Below are 19,488 nucleotides of genomic sequence, written 5' to 3'. Positions count from 1 at the left end.
GTGAGTTTACGTTTAGTTATGTAAGTTTATGTTCAGGTTTCGTTGACGTTGTTTTCTTGTTTTGTATATTTGAAAGTGTTTTGTTTTTCGTGTTGCCATCGTCGTTGTAAATAAAAAGATGGCTTATTTCCCGAAAGCTGCATTTTGGTCTGATGATCCTTCTCTCCTCTCCTCGTCCGAGGATGAGGAGAACGACAGCCCTTACATATGTAGGCTAGGCTATACATCGGGACAAAACATAACTTTAGGATTCGGAGTGAAAAGAGCGACAAATCATATATAATTAACTAGGACGAACATATTTGAAAATAAAATGTGTTGTTGTATTTTAACAATGCACTGTTGGTTGTGTGTAATGCTATGGTAGAAAAGATGGCCTGGTTATAGATGTCAACATTTAGATAATGAGATTATGAACAGGCAGAACACTTTTTGTGAATACAGACAACACAGACATATACTACCTTCGAATTCTTGTCAAAACCAAATACATACATTCACGAAAAGTCCTGTTTTCATTTTCTCATGTGTGTTATGTTCAATTGCTGTAAATCTACGACTATGTCACAAATGGCACCCTATTCCCTATATAGTGCACTACATTTGACCAGAGCCTTATGGGCCCTGGTCAAATGTATTGCACTACATAGGGAATAGGGTACCATTTGGGAAGCAGACTGTATGTACTGTTGTAGAACACACCATTCACTTTCGATGCACCATCCAGGCCCGCGTTGACATTCCCTTCCAGAAACATTTCTCAATTGTGGAATGTCCATTTTAAAGTTTCATCTAGCATTCAAATCAAAGATACATGTAACTGCCAAATTAAAAGAAACACCAACATGAACTCTTAATAGAGCGTTGGGCCACCATGAGCCAGAACAGCTTCAATGCACCTTGGTATAGAACTCTACTGGGGGGATTCGACAGCTTCAATGCACCGTGTCTGGAATTCTATTGGAGGGATGAAAAACTATTCTTCCACCAGAAATTCCATGTTTTGTTGATGGTGGTTAAAAACGCTGTCTCCGGCACCGCTCCAGAATCTCCCATAAGAGTTCAATTGGGTTGAGATCTGGTGACTGACGGCCACGGCATATGGTTTACATCATTTTCAAACTCATCAAACTATTAATTGACCACTCCTTCCCTGTGGATGGGGACATTGTCATCCCATAGCCATGGCAGCTAAAATAATGGCCTGCCCAGCATTTTTATACCCAAAGCATGATGGGATATTAATTGCTTAATTAACTCAGGAACCACACCTTTGTGGAAACACCTGCCATAAATATACTTTATATCCCACATTTACTCAAGTGTTTTCAAAATTTAGGTAGTTACCTGTAGATCGGGTGTACACAGGATGCGACCCAAATGACACCCTATTTCCAATATAGCGCACAACATTTGACTGGAGCCCAATAGGTTTCCCAATGGGCCCTGGTCAAAAGTAATGCACAATAGAGGGGATCAGATGCCATTTGGGACGAACCCACAGAAGCAATGCAATCCGTACAAGCTAGACACCAGATGCCATATGACGGTCTGCCATTTTGCGAAAGATATTTCATCACAGCGTTGAAAGGGATCGTGACCGCATTGAAGGGGATCAAAGTAAACCAAATCGCCTATGAGTCAGAAGATATTTTACTGCCTTACCATGGCACTCGAAAAACACAGCTTGAAAATGGCAAAGACGAACTCCAAAAGGGTGATGCTGTCTGCTGTCAATGTTTCTTCAATATCCCTTCTCAATATGCTCTCTCTCAAGCCTCTGAATGTCAGATTCGCAACAGATCAGAGCTACATGTCTGACGCCCATCCTTTCCCAGTCACTTCTGAATTATTCAGTAACGATCGTATATACGAGCACCGCTTTTGAACATGTAAACCCACATAACTGTATGCACGAAGGAATCCATTTAGCTTTTTTGAGTTTTTGAAGTGCTATTCATGTTTTCTATGATCTTCTGCGGTACAATTCGAATGCAGGGTGTCGCGCACAGACACAGACACACTCACGCATGTATACACACACACTCTCCTCCCAGAGGAACCCTGTTGTATAAAACAACAACAATCAAATTAGTTCATGTCGATACACACAGAGAGCGATTTGTGTTCAAATCACCCACCTTCTCATCAAACAGCTGACAAGCCGAGCTAAATCTGCACAATTGAGTCTTTTCATCAGACACCTCAGAAGTGACAAATTAGGAACCACAAATTGCCCTGCGACAAAAACAACAGCAGCAGTGACACCAACGCCAGAAACCCCCGTGAGGATAAGAAGCGTACTTTCTTTGCAAGCGAAACCATCTCATTCCCCTTCCCTGCCCCACTTTATCCTCTCTCTCGCTTTCTTTCTTTCTCTGCAGCTTTATTATAAACAAAAAGTTGCTAATGGAGTTAGCTGCCGGACCCCTCCCCCCTTCACCTCTGTGCTGTCATTCAACCAGATGGCCTGCATCTCTCACAAAATGGACCATCCACTCTCCAGAGTTTATTTATCTTTTTGTAAGGTGATCTCATCTCCCTCCTTCATGTTTTTCTCTTCCCCCAATTGAGCTTGAATGAAAGACCACCTGGGCTACAGCTCAAATTGCACCCTATTCCCTAGATATTGCCCAACTTTTGACCAGGGCCCATATGGTTCTGGTCAAACAAAGTGCACTATATAGAGAAAGGGTACCATTATGGACGTAACCTGAAGTATTAGATATTCATCTCCAAACCGTTAGGTCTCTCCACGCTTCCAAACCATCATACTTTCTCTGAGTAAAAGGTCTGGAGCGTCTGAGATAAGAGATACCTCCCTATTCCTATCCCTCCTTATCCCCTACATCCAGATTCCAAGCCCAACCTCATAGCATCGACAGCTTCCTGCTCCGACCTCTCAGGCATCGGAAGAACACTCCTCATTTCACAAGGAAAATGGTAGCTCTCTGGTGATCAATAGCCAAGCATTGGCTAAAGCCCTAATCGCACAGGACTTGTATTACTAGAGAAGGTTGTGTATGTAATTATTACCAAACTGCCGCCTGTAATTTGTTCTTTTTTTTCAATAAATTGACTGTTATGACGGAAGCCTGGAGGTTTTTATTCTAGACATGAAGATTTTTCAACATGTCCAGGCAATAACAGGCTTCACTGGTAACTCGAGCTTGGCTTCCAAGTTTATAAACCATACCAAACCATCTTTGGTATAGTGTTGACGTAATATTTGGATTGAGGAAGTGTGATCATAATCATTAGGATATTTTAGCGATCCGCAGTGGAAGACGTCCTAAATGTCCCCCAGTCTGCAGATGTGAGGTAGACAGCACTTGAGATGTGTTTTTAGGCTATGGATGAGAAAGTGAACTTGTCATTTCCAAAAGTTTAGCTCAGTTGTAATGCCGCTTTGCGATCTAACAGCAAGGGTTGCATTAAATAGGCACAATGTTTTTTTACTGATGCATTTGGCAATGTTCAATTCATTGGCACAAAACGTATAAACAAAAGCATTCACTGTGAATGTTGATACATGTAGGCCATTCATATATAGGCTATGCGCAGCGCATCATTTTATCGAATTAGTTATTGCTTTCTTGCTCAAACCGTGAGCAACACCTGTCAAACATTTTTTTTTTAATTACTTCGATTTGCACGTGAAGTTTTTTTCCGGCTGGAATTATTACTCTCCTGCTTTGTAGAAATAACCGACATGGCCGATTCGGATGGGACTTAAATTACGGATGTGGTGATTTGTGCTCATGCACATAATTACATAACCCTATCTCCCCCAGTAAAACTAATCCCATGCAAATAGGGCATTAAGAAGGCAGCGAGAAACGAGCCTGTCTGTGTGCAGCTTTAAGGCATGTAGCCTAGTGATTAGAACATTGGGCCAGTAACCGAAAGGTTGCTGGACTGAATCCCGAGTTGACAAGGTAAAAATCTGTCGTTCTGCCCCTGAGCAAGTCAGTTAACCCACTGTTCCCTGTGCGCTGAATATGTCGATTAAGTCAGCCCCCGCAACTCTCCGATTCAGAAGGGTTGGGTTAAATGCGGAAGACACATTTCAGTTGAATGCATTCAGTTATACAACTGACTAGGTATTTCCCTTGAAAGAGAATAGATAGTAGTGATGTGTCCAAAATGGCACCCTATTCCCTGTTTTAGTGCACTACTTTTGACCAGAGCCCTATGGGTTTCCTTGTGGGCCCTGGTCAAAAGTAGTGCATTAAATAGGGTGCCATTTAGTACAGAACCAGAGGAGTAGAGAGGATTCTTGCATCAAGTCAGGGCCCTAATCTTTCTTCTACAGTAGATTCCCATTCTCTCCTCTCTCTCCTGGGTTGGGAGGGCTGTGGACTTCTGCTTGTGTGACCAATCCCACACTCTCTCTGTCCATTTCCTCACGATGCTGGGAAAGGTTCTTCTATCTCTACAGTCACAGTGCTAACTGTCCTTCATAGCTCTTATTTAGGTTACTGCCTATACCTGGAAAAGGGGGATACCTAATCAGTTGTACAACTGAAATGTGTCTTCTGCATTTAGTCCAACCCCTCTGAATCAGAGAGGTGCGGGGGGCTGCCATAATCAACATCCACAGCGCCCGGAGAACCATGGGTTAAAAGCCTTGCTCAGGAGCAGAACAACATATTTTTACCTTGTCAGATCAGGGATTTGATCCAGCAACCTTTCAGTTACTGGCCCAATGCGCTAACCACTAGGCTACCTGAGCACAGTGATAAGGTGCCTATTGTTGGAACTACTTCAGAGGTGTACAATAACTTTTCCAACTGTTCGGTTGCCTAAAATGAATGCCCTTACCGTTAAGTAAGTACCGTTCATATACACACTGGAGCAAATCCCAATTTACTAAGTCAAATGCATTACCGGCAAAAAGGGGACGTCCTAAGGACATTAGGCGACGTTAACACAAGGTCCCTTTTAGGGTTTGGGCGAGACGTTATCTCAATGACCTTTGAAAACGTTCTAGGAACATTAAAACATGACGTTATACTCAACACCATAAATGGACTTTCAGTATAGGCCTCAGTTTGGTCGCAGTATAAAGTCATAAAAAAGGTATTTTGATGACCACTAAGGAACATTACAAATAGGTTTCTTTTTGGTTCTGATAGGACTTTGTAGTTGGGACATTCAATGACTGCAAGGGGATGTTTCAGACAGGTCCTATCCTCGAAACAATAAATGTGTCACAAAATGGTCACCTAAGGATGTCAAGACATTGTGTCATGTTCCTGTGGAGGTTTGGTTTAGTTCCCGGTTTGTTCATGGTCCATGACACAACGTCCAGAGAATGTCCTAAAATCGTTCTTGGGGACGTCCCGGGAACAAACCGGGAACAAGACAAAACCTCGACAGGAACATTACTCCAATGTAAACACTGTATAGCATATATAACATGGTTAAAGCTATAATTTTGATGTCATGGATGGTCAGTCCTTGCACCCATAGCTCTGTTTCTGAATTTGAGAGCAGTAACATTTCTCCAGCCCCATCCCTTAGCTTTTTGCAAAAACACAGTACACATATTTATTTAATTGTCCCTTGAAGGGGAAGGATTTTCAATTTGGCTAGGATTATTTTGAAAATGGACTTTGGTCAAAAATATGTGTGTGCTTGTCTTCAAGGAAGTTCAGTATTTCAGTACGGCTGCCCCTCTCTCTCACAGTGATTTTTAGCTGACGTTTTTAAATGGCTGTTTAAAACAAACCAAATAATGGATTAAAGTTTCTCCTGGCCCATAGACTAAATTCATTATATAACACAGGAAAATCATGCTGGTCTCCTCAGCGTGAGTTTTTTTTATGCGTGTGATGTCAGAATGCGCTCACTGTTCCAAAATGTGATTGTTACGCAACAGGACAGTTAACACGTGCTGCCTGCAAACCAAGGCAAATTGCCTGCTAATTATCTATAAACTATGTTTAATCTTGTCAATTACAAGTTATTTTCAAACAACAGTTTGAAATGAGGTGCGTTCAGCCTCCTCATTAATTCAAGTAGTTGTCGCCCATTTCACTGTTGCAGACAATTTACGTACGAGGCATGTTATGCAAATGTAAGATTAGGATTTGCTAGATGAGCCGGACAAATGTCTCTCTTCGGTGAGAGCCCAATGAGTGGTTCCTCAGGTCAAGTATGCAGACATTTTCTCGACTCAGAATAGAACATGCTAAACTTTTTCCCGCTGGCGCCTGCATTGCTTTCATTGTTGTTTTCCTTATGTTGTTTAAGGATGAATATCATGCTTGGGTTCAGGAATCATGCGGGCCATGGGAAAATGAAAATGAAATAGGAACTGTGATATTCACGGCACGGCATGGCACTGCCATGCAGTGCAAAGCGCCATAAGAGCTTTGCACACCTGGATTATACAATATTTGCAAGTTATATACAGCTGAAGTCAGAAGTTTACATACACTTACAGTTGAAGTCGGAAGTTTAAAAACACAATGACTCCAGGTTGTCATTAAAACTTGTTTTTCAACCACTCCACACATTTCTTGTTAACAAACTATAGTTTTGGCAAGTCTGTTAGGACATCTACTTTGTGCATGACAAGTAATTTTTCCCAAAATTGTTTACAGAGATTATTTCACTCATAATTCACTGTATCACAATTCCAGTGGCTCAGAAGTTTACATACACTAACTATGGAAATTCAACAGGAATCAGCTAAGACCCCCACAAGTCTGGGTCATCCTTGGGAGCAATTTCCAAATGCCTGAAGGTACCACGTTCATCTGTACAAACAATAGTACGCAAGTATAAACACCATGGGACTATGCAGCTGTCATACTGCTCAGAAATGAGACGCGTTCTGTCTCCTAGAGATGAACGTACTTTGGAGCAAAAAGTGCAAATCAATCCCAGAACAACAGCAAAGGACCTTGTGAAGATGCTGGAGGAAACGGGTACAAAAGTGTTTTAATGACTCCAACCTAAGTGTATGTAAACTTCCGAATTCAACTGTATGTATGTGTTTATGTATTGAGCGTGTGCATTCCTTTGTAACCACGCAAGGTACTGATTTCAGAACAATTACGTTATACTCAATTGTGCTTGTATAAAGTAATCTATTAGTTCTGTAAAAACAATGCTAATGGCGTCAGCGAACTATTAGCTTCTTTGAAGCTGCCCTCATCATGACCATTGACCTGTGTACACAGTGGCTTGCAAAAGTATTCAACCCCCTTGGCATTTTTCCTATTTTGTTGCCTAACAACCTGGAATTAAAATTGATTCTTTGGGGGTTTGTATCATTTGATTTACACAGCATGCCTACCACTTTGAAGATGCAAAATATTTTTTCTTGTCTAACAAGACATAAGACCAAAAAAATGAAAACTTGAAAATGCGTAAGTACTCAACCCCACCAAAGTCAAAACTTTGTAGAGCCACCTTTTGCAGCAATTAAAGCTGCAAGTCTCTTGGGGTATGTCTCTATTAGCTTGGTACATCTAGCCACTGGGATTTTTGTCCATTCTTCAAGGCAAAACTGCTCCATCTCCTTCAAGTTGGATGGGTTTCGCTGGTGTACAGCAAACTTTAAGTCATACCACAGATTCTCAATTGGATTGAGGTCTGGACATTGACTAAGCCATTCCAAGATATTAAAATGTTTCCCCTTAAACCACTCAAGTGTTGTTTTAGGAGTATGCTTAGGGTCATTGTCCTGCTGGAAGGTGAACCTCCGTCCCAGTCTCAAATCTCTGTAAAACTGAAACAGGTTTCCCTCAAGATTTCCCTGTATTTTGCGCCATCCATCATTCCTTAACTTCTTGTCAATAGGGGGAGCTGTTAGCACTTTGTAATAATGACGTTCCCAAATTAAACTGCCTCGTACTCAATTCTTGCTCGTACAATATGCATATTATTATTACTATTGGATAGAAAACACTCTCTAGTTTCTAAAACCGTTTGAATTATATCTGTGAGTGAAACAGAACTGGACTTAGAGCAATTTTCCTATGTGTATGTGAGAATGCCAAATTTTCCAAGCTGCTCTGAGACCTGTGTATAAATCTGCCTGTCTTCTATTGGTTGAGATGCACTGCATACGCCTTCCCCTGGTTGTTAGCAAATAGGGAGACTTGAAATGGAGTCTCTACGTAGATCTCAAAGGTTATAAATCACTTGGCAAAGACGTGGATGTTCTTTTCCCTCTTCGCTCTGACGCACTGAGGACCTTGGCATATTGTACTAGAACCATCGGTTATAGATCTTAGACATTTCCGGCTGTGTTTTTATTCGATATAGGCTTTAAAGACATCATAATCTTGTTATATTAAACCGAGTTATATCAGTTTATATCGGTATATTGCGATTTTCGGATATTTATTTGTACTGCGTTTTAGTGAGTCGGACACGTCTTTGCCACATGGCTAATGTTTACTGCTAATTGCTACGTTGAAGAGGACGTTATACAACCTAGCAACGATTATTTTGGACAAAGGACACCTTTCCCAGGATTCTGATGAGAGTTCATCAAAAAGTAAGAACTATTTATGCTGATAATTCGTTGTTCTGTTGAAAAATGTCAAATGCATAAGACGCCATTACTTGCAGTGCAGCCTCGCTTTATCGCACGCTGTATTTTGAAGTAACGTTAATTGAAAAAATGTAACCCAGCGATTGCATTAAGAACTAATTTGTCTTTCAATTGCTGTCCAACCTGTATTTTTTTAGTCAAGTTATTGAATAGTTTTCGATTAGAATAGGTGCTTCTCCAAGATGGCGCCGGACAGATTGCTTGAAGTTTTGGCCACTAATCACATTGTATAAGCACGATTTGTGCCGCTAAATATGCACATTTTTGAACAAACTCTATATGCATTGTGTAATATGATGTTATAGGACTGTCATCTGAAGAATTCTGAGAAGGTTAGTGAAAAAATTTATATATTTTGGTGGTTATCGCTATTTTTGCCTTGAATCAATGCTGTTGTGATGTTTGCTATTGTGGTAAGCTAATATAACGCTATATTGTGTTTTCGCTGTAAAACACTTAGAAAATCTGAAATATTGGCTGGATTCACAAGATCTGTGTCTTTCACTTGCTGTACGCTGTGTATTTTTAAGAAATGTTTTATGATGAGTAATTAGCTAATACACGATGGTCTCTGTAGTTATTCTAGTCGCTTTGGTGAGAGTTGTGATAGTGGCTGCAATGGTAAACTATGATTTATACCTGAAATATGCACATTTTTCTAACAAAACATATGCTGTACAATACATATGTTATCAGACTGTCATCTGATGAAGTTGTTTCTTGGTTAGTGGCTATTTATATCTTTATTTGGTCGAATTTGTGATAGCTACTGATGGAGTAAAAAAATGGTGGAGTAAAAAAGTGGTGTCTTTTGCTAACGTGGTTAGCTAATAGATTTACATATTGTGTCTTCCCTGTAAAACATTTTAAAAATCATAAATGATGGCTTGATTGACAAGATGTGTATCTTTCATTTGGTGTCTTGGACTTGTGATTTCATGAACATTTTATTGAGATCATGTGACACTAAGATTGCACATAAGTGGACTTTGTTTAACTAATTATTTGACGTATTTAGGTAATTGGTGGCACCAGATCTTATTAAGGGGGTCAATACATGTCCATGCACAATTTTTCTGTACTTTTTTACAGTATTTTTTTTTTTTTCACTTCACCAATTTGGACAATTTTGTGTATGTCCATTACATGAAATCCAAATATAAATCCATTTAAATTACAGGTTGTAATGCAACAAAATGGGGAAAATGCCAAGGGGGATGAATACTTTTGCAAGGCACTGTATTCATTTGGCGTGTTTAGCATACCTCTGTCCTGCCCTGCCCTCTTGCGGAGCCCTTGTGGAGCACTTCAGTTACTGCTTCTTATGTAGATCATTCAAAATTCTCATGTTGTAAATGAAATTGATTATTTTGTGTAATGTTTTTTCTATTGCTATTTTCTGATATTGTATTCTAATTACGAATATTTCATATTTATTTAGTACTTTCAGAAACCACGCACACAAACAATATTGAAAACAATTTGCCATCTTTCATGCTGAAGATTGAGGCCAGCGTTTGAATGCAGCAATATACTGTTTGAATCTACACTCCTTTACAGTTTAACTGGAGAGAAAAACAACAAAAGACATAGGCATTTATTTTATTGAACAACAAACAAAAACATGAGGAAAAATGCAAGGGAAGACTGACAACTGTCATGTCAGTATAGTTATGCATAACCCATATTTCAATATTCATGTAGTGGTTTAACATCAAAAACTGCATTCCTACCCCCCACCATTCCTACCCCCAAGTCATAGTATCATGGCAGGTCACCTGTCAAATCACTCAGTCAGTCAGTAATTGCGGCAGATTTTCTCAATAGTGCCTGATTGTATGGTACTCCCCCAAGCACAGGGGTATGTCACAAGGTACACACATATACAGTGGGGCAAAAAAAGTATTTAGTCAGCCACCAATTGTGCAAGTTCTCCCACTTAAAAAGATGAGAGAGGCCTGTAATTTTCATCATAGGTACACTTCAACTATGACAGACAAAATGAGGGGAAAAAATCCTGAAAATCACATTGTAGGATTTTTAATGAATTTATTTGCAAATTATGGTGGAAAATAAGTATTTGGTCACCTACAAACAAGCAAGATTTCTGGCTCTCACAGACCTGAACTTCTTCTTTAAGAGGCTCCTCTGTCCTCCACTCGTTACCTGTATTAATGGCACCTGTTTGAACTTGCTATCAGTATAAAAGACACCTGTCCACAACCTCAAACAGTCACACTCCAAACTCCACTATGGCTAAGACCAAAGAGCTGTCAAAGGACACCAGAAACAAAATTGTAGACCTGCACCAGGCTGGGAAGACTGAATCTGCAATAGGTAACCAGCTTGGTTTGAAGAAATCAACTGTGGGAGCAATTTGTAGGAAATGGAAGACATACAAGACCACTGATAATCTCCCTCGATCTGGGGCTCCACGCAAAATCTCACCCTGTGGGGTCAAAATGATCACAAGAACGGTGAGCAAAAATCCCAGAACCACACGGGGGGACCTAGTGAATGACCTGCAGAGAGCTGGGACCAAAGTAACAAAGCCTACCATAAATAACACACTATGCCGCCAGGGACTCAAATCCTGCAATTACATCTGCTAAGCAAGTGTATGTGAGCAATAACATTTGATTTGATTTGTTGTTGGAGAGCAGATGCTGGAAGAGTGTAAGACTGCTAAGCCAGCTGTCCACATACAAAGTGTGGCCCTTCCTGAAATGAGGAGCCAGCATGGTCATTACCACGAATGTTGGATGTCAGTGGTGGACCCGTGTAGACTATAATGTCCTTGACAAATCCTGTCTATACGTCACACATAAAGAACTTGACCCCAAACCTGTGCCTTTTGAAAGGAATGTATTGACAGAACGCCAGCCTACCCTTCCGTAACATCAGGGACTCGTCAATGCATAGGTCCTTGTATGGCACAAAGTCCCATCCAAATGCTGATGTCAGGCTGGTGAGAACATTTATGTTGGCAGCAGCATTTTCTATGAAATTCAGGCATAGCAGCAGAACTAGGAAGCGGTCTTGGGAAAAGGGGGTGGCAAAGAAGGGAGTTGCAAACATAGGATCCGTGCTCCAGTATTCCCTTACAGAGTTCTACTTCACTATTCCCACGAGAAGGACTGTTACCAGGAAGGTATACATTTCACTCATTGTGGTTTTCATCCATTTAGCAAGCTTCCCCCTCAATCCTGGATTTCTCTTCTACTGTAGCTCCAAGGCCTAGCGATTGATCTCCTCCACTGTCTCCCACCTGCTCCTCTGTCAGAAACAGCTTAAAGCACTCTGACTCAGAGGGAGATCGCAAGGGGGCTTTGCATTCCAGACTAGGACTCATCAAAGCCAAAAGCAGGGCCAGAGGAGGAGTGAAATGGCTGGCGGCCTTTCAGCTACCACAGCCCCTCCGTACTTCACCCACTGTTGGTCTGCCTCCATCACCACCAGCATCTTCAGAGGGATCTGGGACTTTGTCAGTGGGCAAGGGGTCTTCAGATTCAGGGTTCTCAATGGCCACAAGGCTGGGGGGCAACTCCTCACTGTTACTGTCAGAATCTGATTCCAAATTTTAATACTCAGATTCTTTGTCAGAATAAACAAAAACCTCCATAATTTCCACATATCTGGGGTCTCCTTTTGAAAGAAATTGCTAAGGCTACAGCTTAGCCAACTAGCTATATACATAAACAACAACACCGAATGGCTCCAAGCGAGTATCAGGGTTGATGTGATTGGTTGCCAGCACACACCAACTGTATCAATAAATCACCTTCAGAAAATGGTTTGTGTCTTAATAATTTATTTACTCTTTTATTCACGGTTTCAAGTCCTGCATTCTGATTCTTGCATAGATTGTATTGGAAACAAATGATGTGTGTAAAATACTTTTTTGAATGTTGTGCTGATTATGATAAGCTAATGCTAAGCTAATTGCCAATAATGTGTGGAGCCATGTTTGTTGACATTGTTCAATGCCTTCTGTGTGTTACGTTAATGTTGGTCAGACCAAAGATGTTATAACAAAACGAGGTAAATGTAAACTTCCCAAAGTGAATGATGGGAAGTTAATGATGGTAGATGACACAACCCCTTCCACATGCATACTGCAGACAGACCTCATCTTATTTTTTGGTTAGGGTGGCTGGGAATTAACCAAAATGAATGCTTGTGTTAGCTCACACTTTCCTCAGTCAGCGCTTGTTATCCCCCCCCTGCACAGGCATATGGCAGAGATATAACTGCCATCGTCTCAGGGACCCCCGCCCATCTATAATCAATGAGATGCCAGCTGCTGTCAAGGAGTTAAGGTCTAAGGGGAGATCTGGGTACATTTAGCACGCTTTTTTTACGCCGACTAACCACCTGCCCCACCCCGGACTACCTACAACAATGTGAAACCTACAGTTGAAGTCAGAAGATTACATACACCTTAGCCAAATACATTTAAACTCAGTTTTTCACAATTCCTGACATTTAATCCGAGTAACAATTCCCTGTCTTAGGTTAATTAGGATCACCACTTTATTTTAAGAATGTGAAATGTCAGAATAATAGTAGAGAGAATGATTTATTTCAGATTTTATTTCTTTCACTACATTCCCAGTGGGTTAGAAGTTTACATACACTTAATATTATTATTATTTGGTAGCATTGCCTTTCATTTTTTTTTTACTTGGATCAAACATTTTGAGTAGCCTTCCACAAGCTTCCCACAATACGTTGGGTGAATTTTGGCCCAATCCTCCCGACAGAGCTAGTGTAACAGAGTCAGGTTTGGAGGCCTCCTTGCTCGCACACTATTTTTCAGGTCTGCCCACAAATTTTCTATAGGATTGAGGTCAGGGCTTTGTGATGGCCACTCCAATACCTTCAATTTTTTGTCCTTAAGCCATTTTGCCACAACTTTGCTGTCACGGCCGTTTAAAAGAGTGAACCAAGGCATAGCGTTTTGAGCGTACATACTTATTTATATTTACCGATGTCGCCAACAAAAATCAAACCGACACGTGACGCCAACGTAGTGCATCCAGGCAACTAACAAGGACAACTACCCACAAAACCCACTTGGAAAATGGCCACCTAAATAGGCTCCCCAATCAGAGACAACGATAAACAGCTGTCTCTGATTGGAAACCCATCCAGGCCACCATCAACCTAATTACCCCTAGACAATACAAAATCCCCATAGATAACAAAAACCCTAGACAAGACAAAACCCATAGACAATACAAAAACTAAACAAACCACCCTTGTCACACCCTGACCTAACCAAATAATAAAGAAACCAAATATAACTAAAGTCAGGGCGTGACATTTGGAAGTATGTGTAACGGATGTGAAATGGCTAGCTAGTTAGCGGTGGTGCGCGCTAGCAGCCTTTCAGTCGGTTACGTCACTTGCTCTGAAACCTAGAAGTAGTGGTTCCCCTTGCTCTGCAAGGGCCGCGGCCTTTGTGGAGCGATGGGTAACGATGCTTCGTGGGTGTCAGTTGTTGATGTGTCCAGAGGGTCCCTGGTTCGCGCCCGGGTATGGGCGAGGAGACGGACGTAAAGTTATACTGGTACATATGCTTGGGGTTATTGCCCATTTGGAAGACCCATTTCAGACCAAGCTTTAACTTTCTGACTGATGTCTTGAGATGTTGCTTCAATATATCCATATAATTTTCCTTCCACATGATGCCATCTATTTTGTGAAGTGCACCAGTCCCTCCTGCAGCAAAGAGCCCCCACAACATGATAATGCCACCCCCCTGCTTCACAGTTAGGATTGTGTTCTTCAGCTTGCAAGCATCTCCCTTTTTCCTCCAAACATAACGATGGTCATTATGGCCAAACAGTTCTATTTTTGTTTCATCAAACCAGAGGACATTTCTCCAAAAAGTATGGCCTTTCAGATTATGTCGATTTAGGACTTGTTTTACTGTGGATATAGATACTTTTTGTACCGGTTTCCTCCATCTTCACAAGAACGTCTCCTTCCTGAGGGGGATGATGGCTGTGTGATCCCATGGTGTTTATACTTGCGTACTATTGTTTGTACAGATGAACGTGGTACCTTCAGGCATTTAGAAATTGCTCCCAAAGATGAATCAGACTTGTGGAGGTCTACAACTTTTTTCAGAGGTCTTGCTGATTTCTTTTGATTTCTCCATGATGTCAAGCAAAAAGGCACTCAGGTACAGGTACACCTCCAATTGACTCAAATGATGTCATTTAGCCTATCGGAAGCTTCTAAAGCCATGGCATAATTTTGGGGAATTTCCCAAGCTGTTTAAAGGCACAGTCAACTTAGACGATGTAAACTTCTGACCCACTGGAATTGTGATACAGTGAAATAATGTCTCTGAACAATTGTTGGAAGAAGTACTGGAAGAATACTTGTCATGTACAAAGTAGATGTCCTAACCGACTTGCCAAAACTATAGTTTGTTAACAAGAAATTTGTGGAGTGGTTGAAAAATTACTTTTAATGACACCAACCTAAGTGTATGTAAACTTCCGACTTCAACTGTATGTGGTTGTTTCCTGTGTTATACCCCAGAAGAGCAGCAGAACATGGACAGAGAGACTACGGAACTCCTAAAGTAGCCTGTGTGCATAAACATGAGCGGAAAGTAGATTGTGTGTATATAGGCCTACTGAACACAATAAGGGCATCAAAAAGTGGAGATTTTGGGTCACCCAAACCAAAGATTTAAATTGGAGAGAAAAATAGACGTGTGTGTGTGAGGAAGAGAGTGTGTGTGTGTGTGTGTGTGTGTGTGTGTGTGTGTGTGTGTGTGTGTGTGTGTGTGTGTGTGTGTATATGCAGGTGTACTATCTCACCTGTAGTGGATGACTGGTGGGTTAGCTTTGGCAGAGCAGTGGAACTTTACCAGATTGCCCTCCATTATGGGCTGGGGCTCCACAGATAGGTTGACCAGGGGCAGGTCTACATGGGAGAGAACAGAGGGTTAGTCTATAAACCAATGCCAGAGTATGGTGTTAATATTAGCACAGCCTCAAGTCCTGCCGAGACTGAGGCTGTCCTATGGACATCGTACAGGTGAGTCTGTGCCTGGGTCGTGCTCGTTAGGGCACGCTACCAAAATTGAATTTACAAAATTTGTAATAATTTTGTATTGGACAAGTCAAAATCAATATAACATTTTACTGGTCACATGCACACATTTATCAGATGTTATTACGGGTGTAGCAAAATGCTTGAGTTCCTAGCTCCAAAAGTACAATAGTAACTAACAATTTCAAGCATTTCATAAGTGTCAAAGGCTTTTATTGACAATTACATGATGCAAAGAGACAATATTTGCAGGTCTGATCCTTCTCTTTCAAGACCTCTGCAATCCGCCCTGGCATGCTGTCAATTAACTTATGGGCCACATCCTGACCGATGGCAGCCCATTCTTGCATAATCAATGCTTGGAGTTTGTCAGAACTTGTGGCTTTTCGTTTGTCCAACCGCCTCTTGAGGATTGACCACAAGTTCTCAATGGGATTAAGGGCTGGGGAGTTTCTTGGCCATGGACCCAAAATATCGATGTTTTGTTCCCCACACTACTTAGTTATCACTTTTGCCTTATGGTAAGGTGCTCCATGATGCTGGAAAAGGCATTGTTTGTCACCAAACTGTTCCTGGATGGTTGGGAGAAGTTACTCTTGGAGGATGTGTTGGTACCATTCTTTATTCATGGCTGTGTTCTTAGGCAAAATTGTGAGTGAGCCCACTCCCTTGGCTGAGAAGCAACCCCACACATGAATGGTCTCAGGATGTTTTACTGTTGGCATGACACAGGACTGATGGTAGCGCTCACCTTGTCTTCTCCGGACAAGATTTTCTCCGGATGCCCCAAACAATCAGAAAGGGGATTCATCAGAGAAAAGTACTTTATCCCAGTCCTCAGCAGTCCAATCCCTGTACCTTTTGCAGAATATCAGTCTGTCCCTGACGTTTTTCCTGGAGAGAAGTGGCTTCTTTGCTGCCCTTCTTGACACCAGGCCACCCTCCAAAAGTCTTCACCTCAGTGTGCATGCAGATGCACTCACACCTGCCTGCTGCCATTCCTGAGCAAGCTCTGTACTGGTGGTGCCCCGATCCCACAGCTGAATCAACTTTAGGAAACGGTCCTGGCACTTGCTGGACTTTCTTGGGCGCCCTGAAGCCTTCTTCACAACAATTGAACCGCTTTCCTTGAAGTTCTTGATGATCCGATAAATGGTTGATTTAGGTGCAATCTTACTGGCAGCAATATCCTTGCCTGTGAAGCCCTTTTTGCGTAAAGCAATGATGACGGCATGTGTTTCCTTACAGGTAACCATGTTTGACAGAAGAAGAACAATGATTCCAAGTACCATCCTCCTTTTGAAGCTTCCAGTCTGTTATTCGAACTCAATCAGCATGACAGAGTGATCTCCAGCCTTGTCCTCGTCAACACTCACACCTGTGTTAACGAGAGAATCACTGGCATGACGTCAGCTGGTCCTTTTGTGGCAGGGCTGAAATGCAGTGGAAATGTTTTTGGGGGATTCCGTGCATTTGCATGGCAAAGAGGGACTTTGCAATTATTTGCAATTCATCTTATCACTCTTCATAACGTTCTGGAGTATATGCAAATTCCCATCATACAAACTGAGGCAGCAGACTTTGTGAAAATTAATATTTGTGTCATTCTCAAAACTTTTGGCCACGACTGTACATTTGAAATAAGTAAAGCAGTATGTAAACATTACTAAAGTGAATATTGTTCCATTGTTAAAGTGACCAGTGATTCCATGTCTATGTATATAGGGCAGCAGCCTTTAAGGTGCATGGTTGAGTAACCGGGTGGTAATCGGCTAGTGATGCTATTTAACATTCTGATGGCCTTGAGATAGAAGCAATTTTTCAGTCTCTCTGACCCAGCTTTGATGCACCTGTACTGACCTCACTTTCTGGATGGTAAAGGGGTGAATAGGCCTTGGCTTGGGTGGTTGATGTCCTTGATTATCTTTTTGCCCTTCCTGTGACATCGGGTGCTGTAGGTGTCTTGGAGGACAGGCAGTGTGCCCACGGTGATGCAATGGGCAGACCGCACCACCCTCTGGAGAGCCCTGCAGTTGCAGACAGTGCAATTGCCACAACTGTAAACATTTGTGAGGTTCTTAGGGCACAAGCCACATTTCTTCAGCTTCCTGAGGCTGAAGAGGTGCTGTTGCGCCTTCTTTACAACACTGTCTGTGTGGTTGAATCATTTCAGATCGTCAGTGATGTGTATACGCAGGAACTTGTAGCTTTTCTCCTTCTCCACTGAGGTCCCGTCGATGTGGATAGGGTTGTGCTCCCTCTGCTGTTTCAAAGTCCACAATCAGCTCCTTTGTTTTGTTGGCATTGAGGGAGAGGTTACTTTCCTGGCACCACTCCGCCAGGGCCCTCAACTCCTCCCTGTAGGGGGTCTCGTCATTGTTGGTAATCAGGCCTACTACTGTTGTGTCGTCTACAAAAGTTATTGAGTTGGAGGCCTGTGTTGCCACGCAGTCATGGGTGAACAGGGAGTACAGGAGGGGGACTGTGCACGCACCCTTGTAGGACCCCAGTGTTGAGGATCAGAGAAGGGGAGGTGTTGTTTCCTACCGTCACCACCTGGGGTCGGTCCATCAGGAAGACTGGGATAGGGAGAGATTGAATATGTCCGTTAACACTGTCTGCGGACGCGGCTAGGGAAGCCGTCTGGGCCGGCAGCCCTGCGAGGCTTAACGCGCTTAAATGTCTCAGTCACGTCGGCCACGGAGAAGGAGAGGTGTTTAGCTTGTTCGGGAGCAAAACGTCTGTGTCCGCGACATGGCTGATAGTCCCTTTGTTCAAACAATTCATGATTGTTTCATGTCTGATCCATTGAATTGCAACTTTACTTTGTCTCTGTACTTACGTTTTTGCCTGTTTGATTGCCTTACGGAGGGAATAACTACACTGTTTGTATTCAACCTTATGCCGAGTCACCTTGTCATGGTTAAATGTGGTGGTTCGCACTTTAATTTTTGCACGAATGGTACCGTCTATCCACTGTTTCTGATTTGGATAGGTTTAAATAGTCACAGTGGGAACAACGTTGCATATACACTTCCTATTGAACTCAGTCACCGTGTCCATGTATTTGTCAATGTTATTCTCAGAGGCTACCTGGAACATATCCCAGTCCATGTAATCAAAACAATCTTGAAGCATGGATTCCGATTGGTCAGACTTGGGTTGAACAGACCCTAGCAAGGAAAAGTTTCTGCCTATAGGAAGGGAGAAGCAGAATGAAGTCGTGATCTGATAGCGTGAGTACTACAGTCAATGTGTTGATAGAACTTCGGTAGCGTTTTCCTCAATTTGCCTTGTTAAAATCCCCAGCCTCAATAAATGCAGCCTCAGGATATGTGGTTTCCAGTTCGCACAAAGCCTAGTGTAGTTCAGATTGTCGTAGTTTCGGCTTTAGGGGAAAATACACAGCTGTGACTATAACCAAAGATAATTTTCTTGGGAGGTAATACGGTTGGCATTTGATTGTGAGGTTTTTTAGGTTTGGTGAACAAAAGTACTTGAGTGTCTGTAGGTTATCACAATCTCATCATGACTAGGTAATCATGAAAGATACACCACTGCCTTTATTCTTCCCGGAGAGTTCTTTATTCCTGTCTGCGCGATGTACTGAGAACCCAGCTGGCTGTATGGACGGGGACAGTATATCCGGAAAGAGCCATGATTCCGTGAAACAGTATGTTACAGACCCTGATGTTTTTCTGGAAGGAGCTCCTCTACTTCATTATCCAGAGACTGAACATTAGCGAGTAATATACTCGGAAGCAGTGGATGGTGTGCACGCCTCCTGAGACGGACTAGAAGTCCAGGCCGAATACCTCTTCTCAGCCAGCAGCGTCTTG

The 19,488-nt window shown here is 42.1% G+C and overlaps 1 protein-coding gene across 1 annotated transcript in view; it reads right to left on the bottom strand.

Annotated features, from left to right (window-relative positions):
- LOC129820248 (kin of IRRE-like protein 3) overlaps positions 1-19,488 on the bottom strand; it is a 333,546-nt gene that overhangs the window by 45,450 nt on the left and 268,608 nt on the right. Inside the window, exon 6 of the mRNA XM_055877288.1 lies at positions 15,415-15,520. Within this exon, the coding sequence (XP_055733263.1) occupies positions 15,415-15,520 (106 nt within the window). The remainder of the gene's footprint in view (positions 1-15,414; positions 15,521-19,488) is intronic.

This window comes from Salvelinus fontinalis, chromosome 2, assembly GCF_029448725.1.
Source record: "Salvelinus fontinalis isolate EN_2023a chromosome 2, ASM2944872v1, whole genome shotgun sequence".
Classification (NCBI taxonomy): Eukaryota; Metazoa; Chordata; class Actinopteri; order Salmoniformes; family Salmonidae; genus Salvelinus; species Salvelinus fontinalis.
This window is presented reverse-complemented; position numbering and strand designations above follow the sequence as displayed.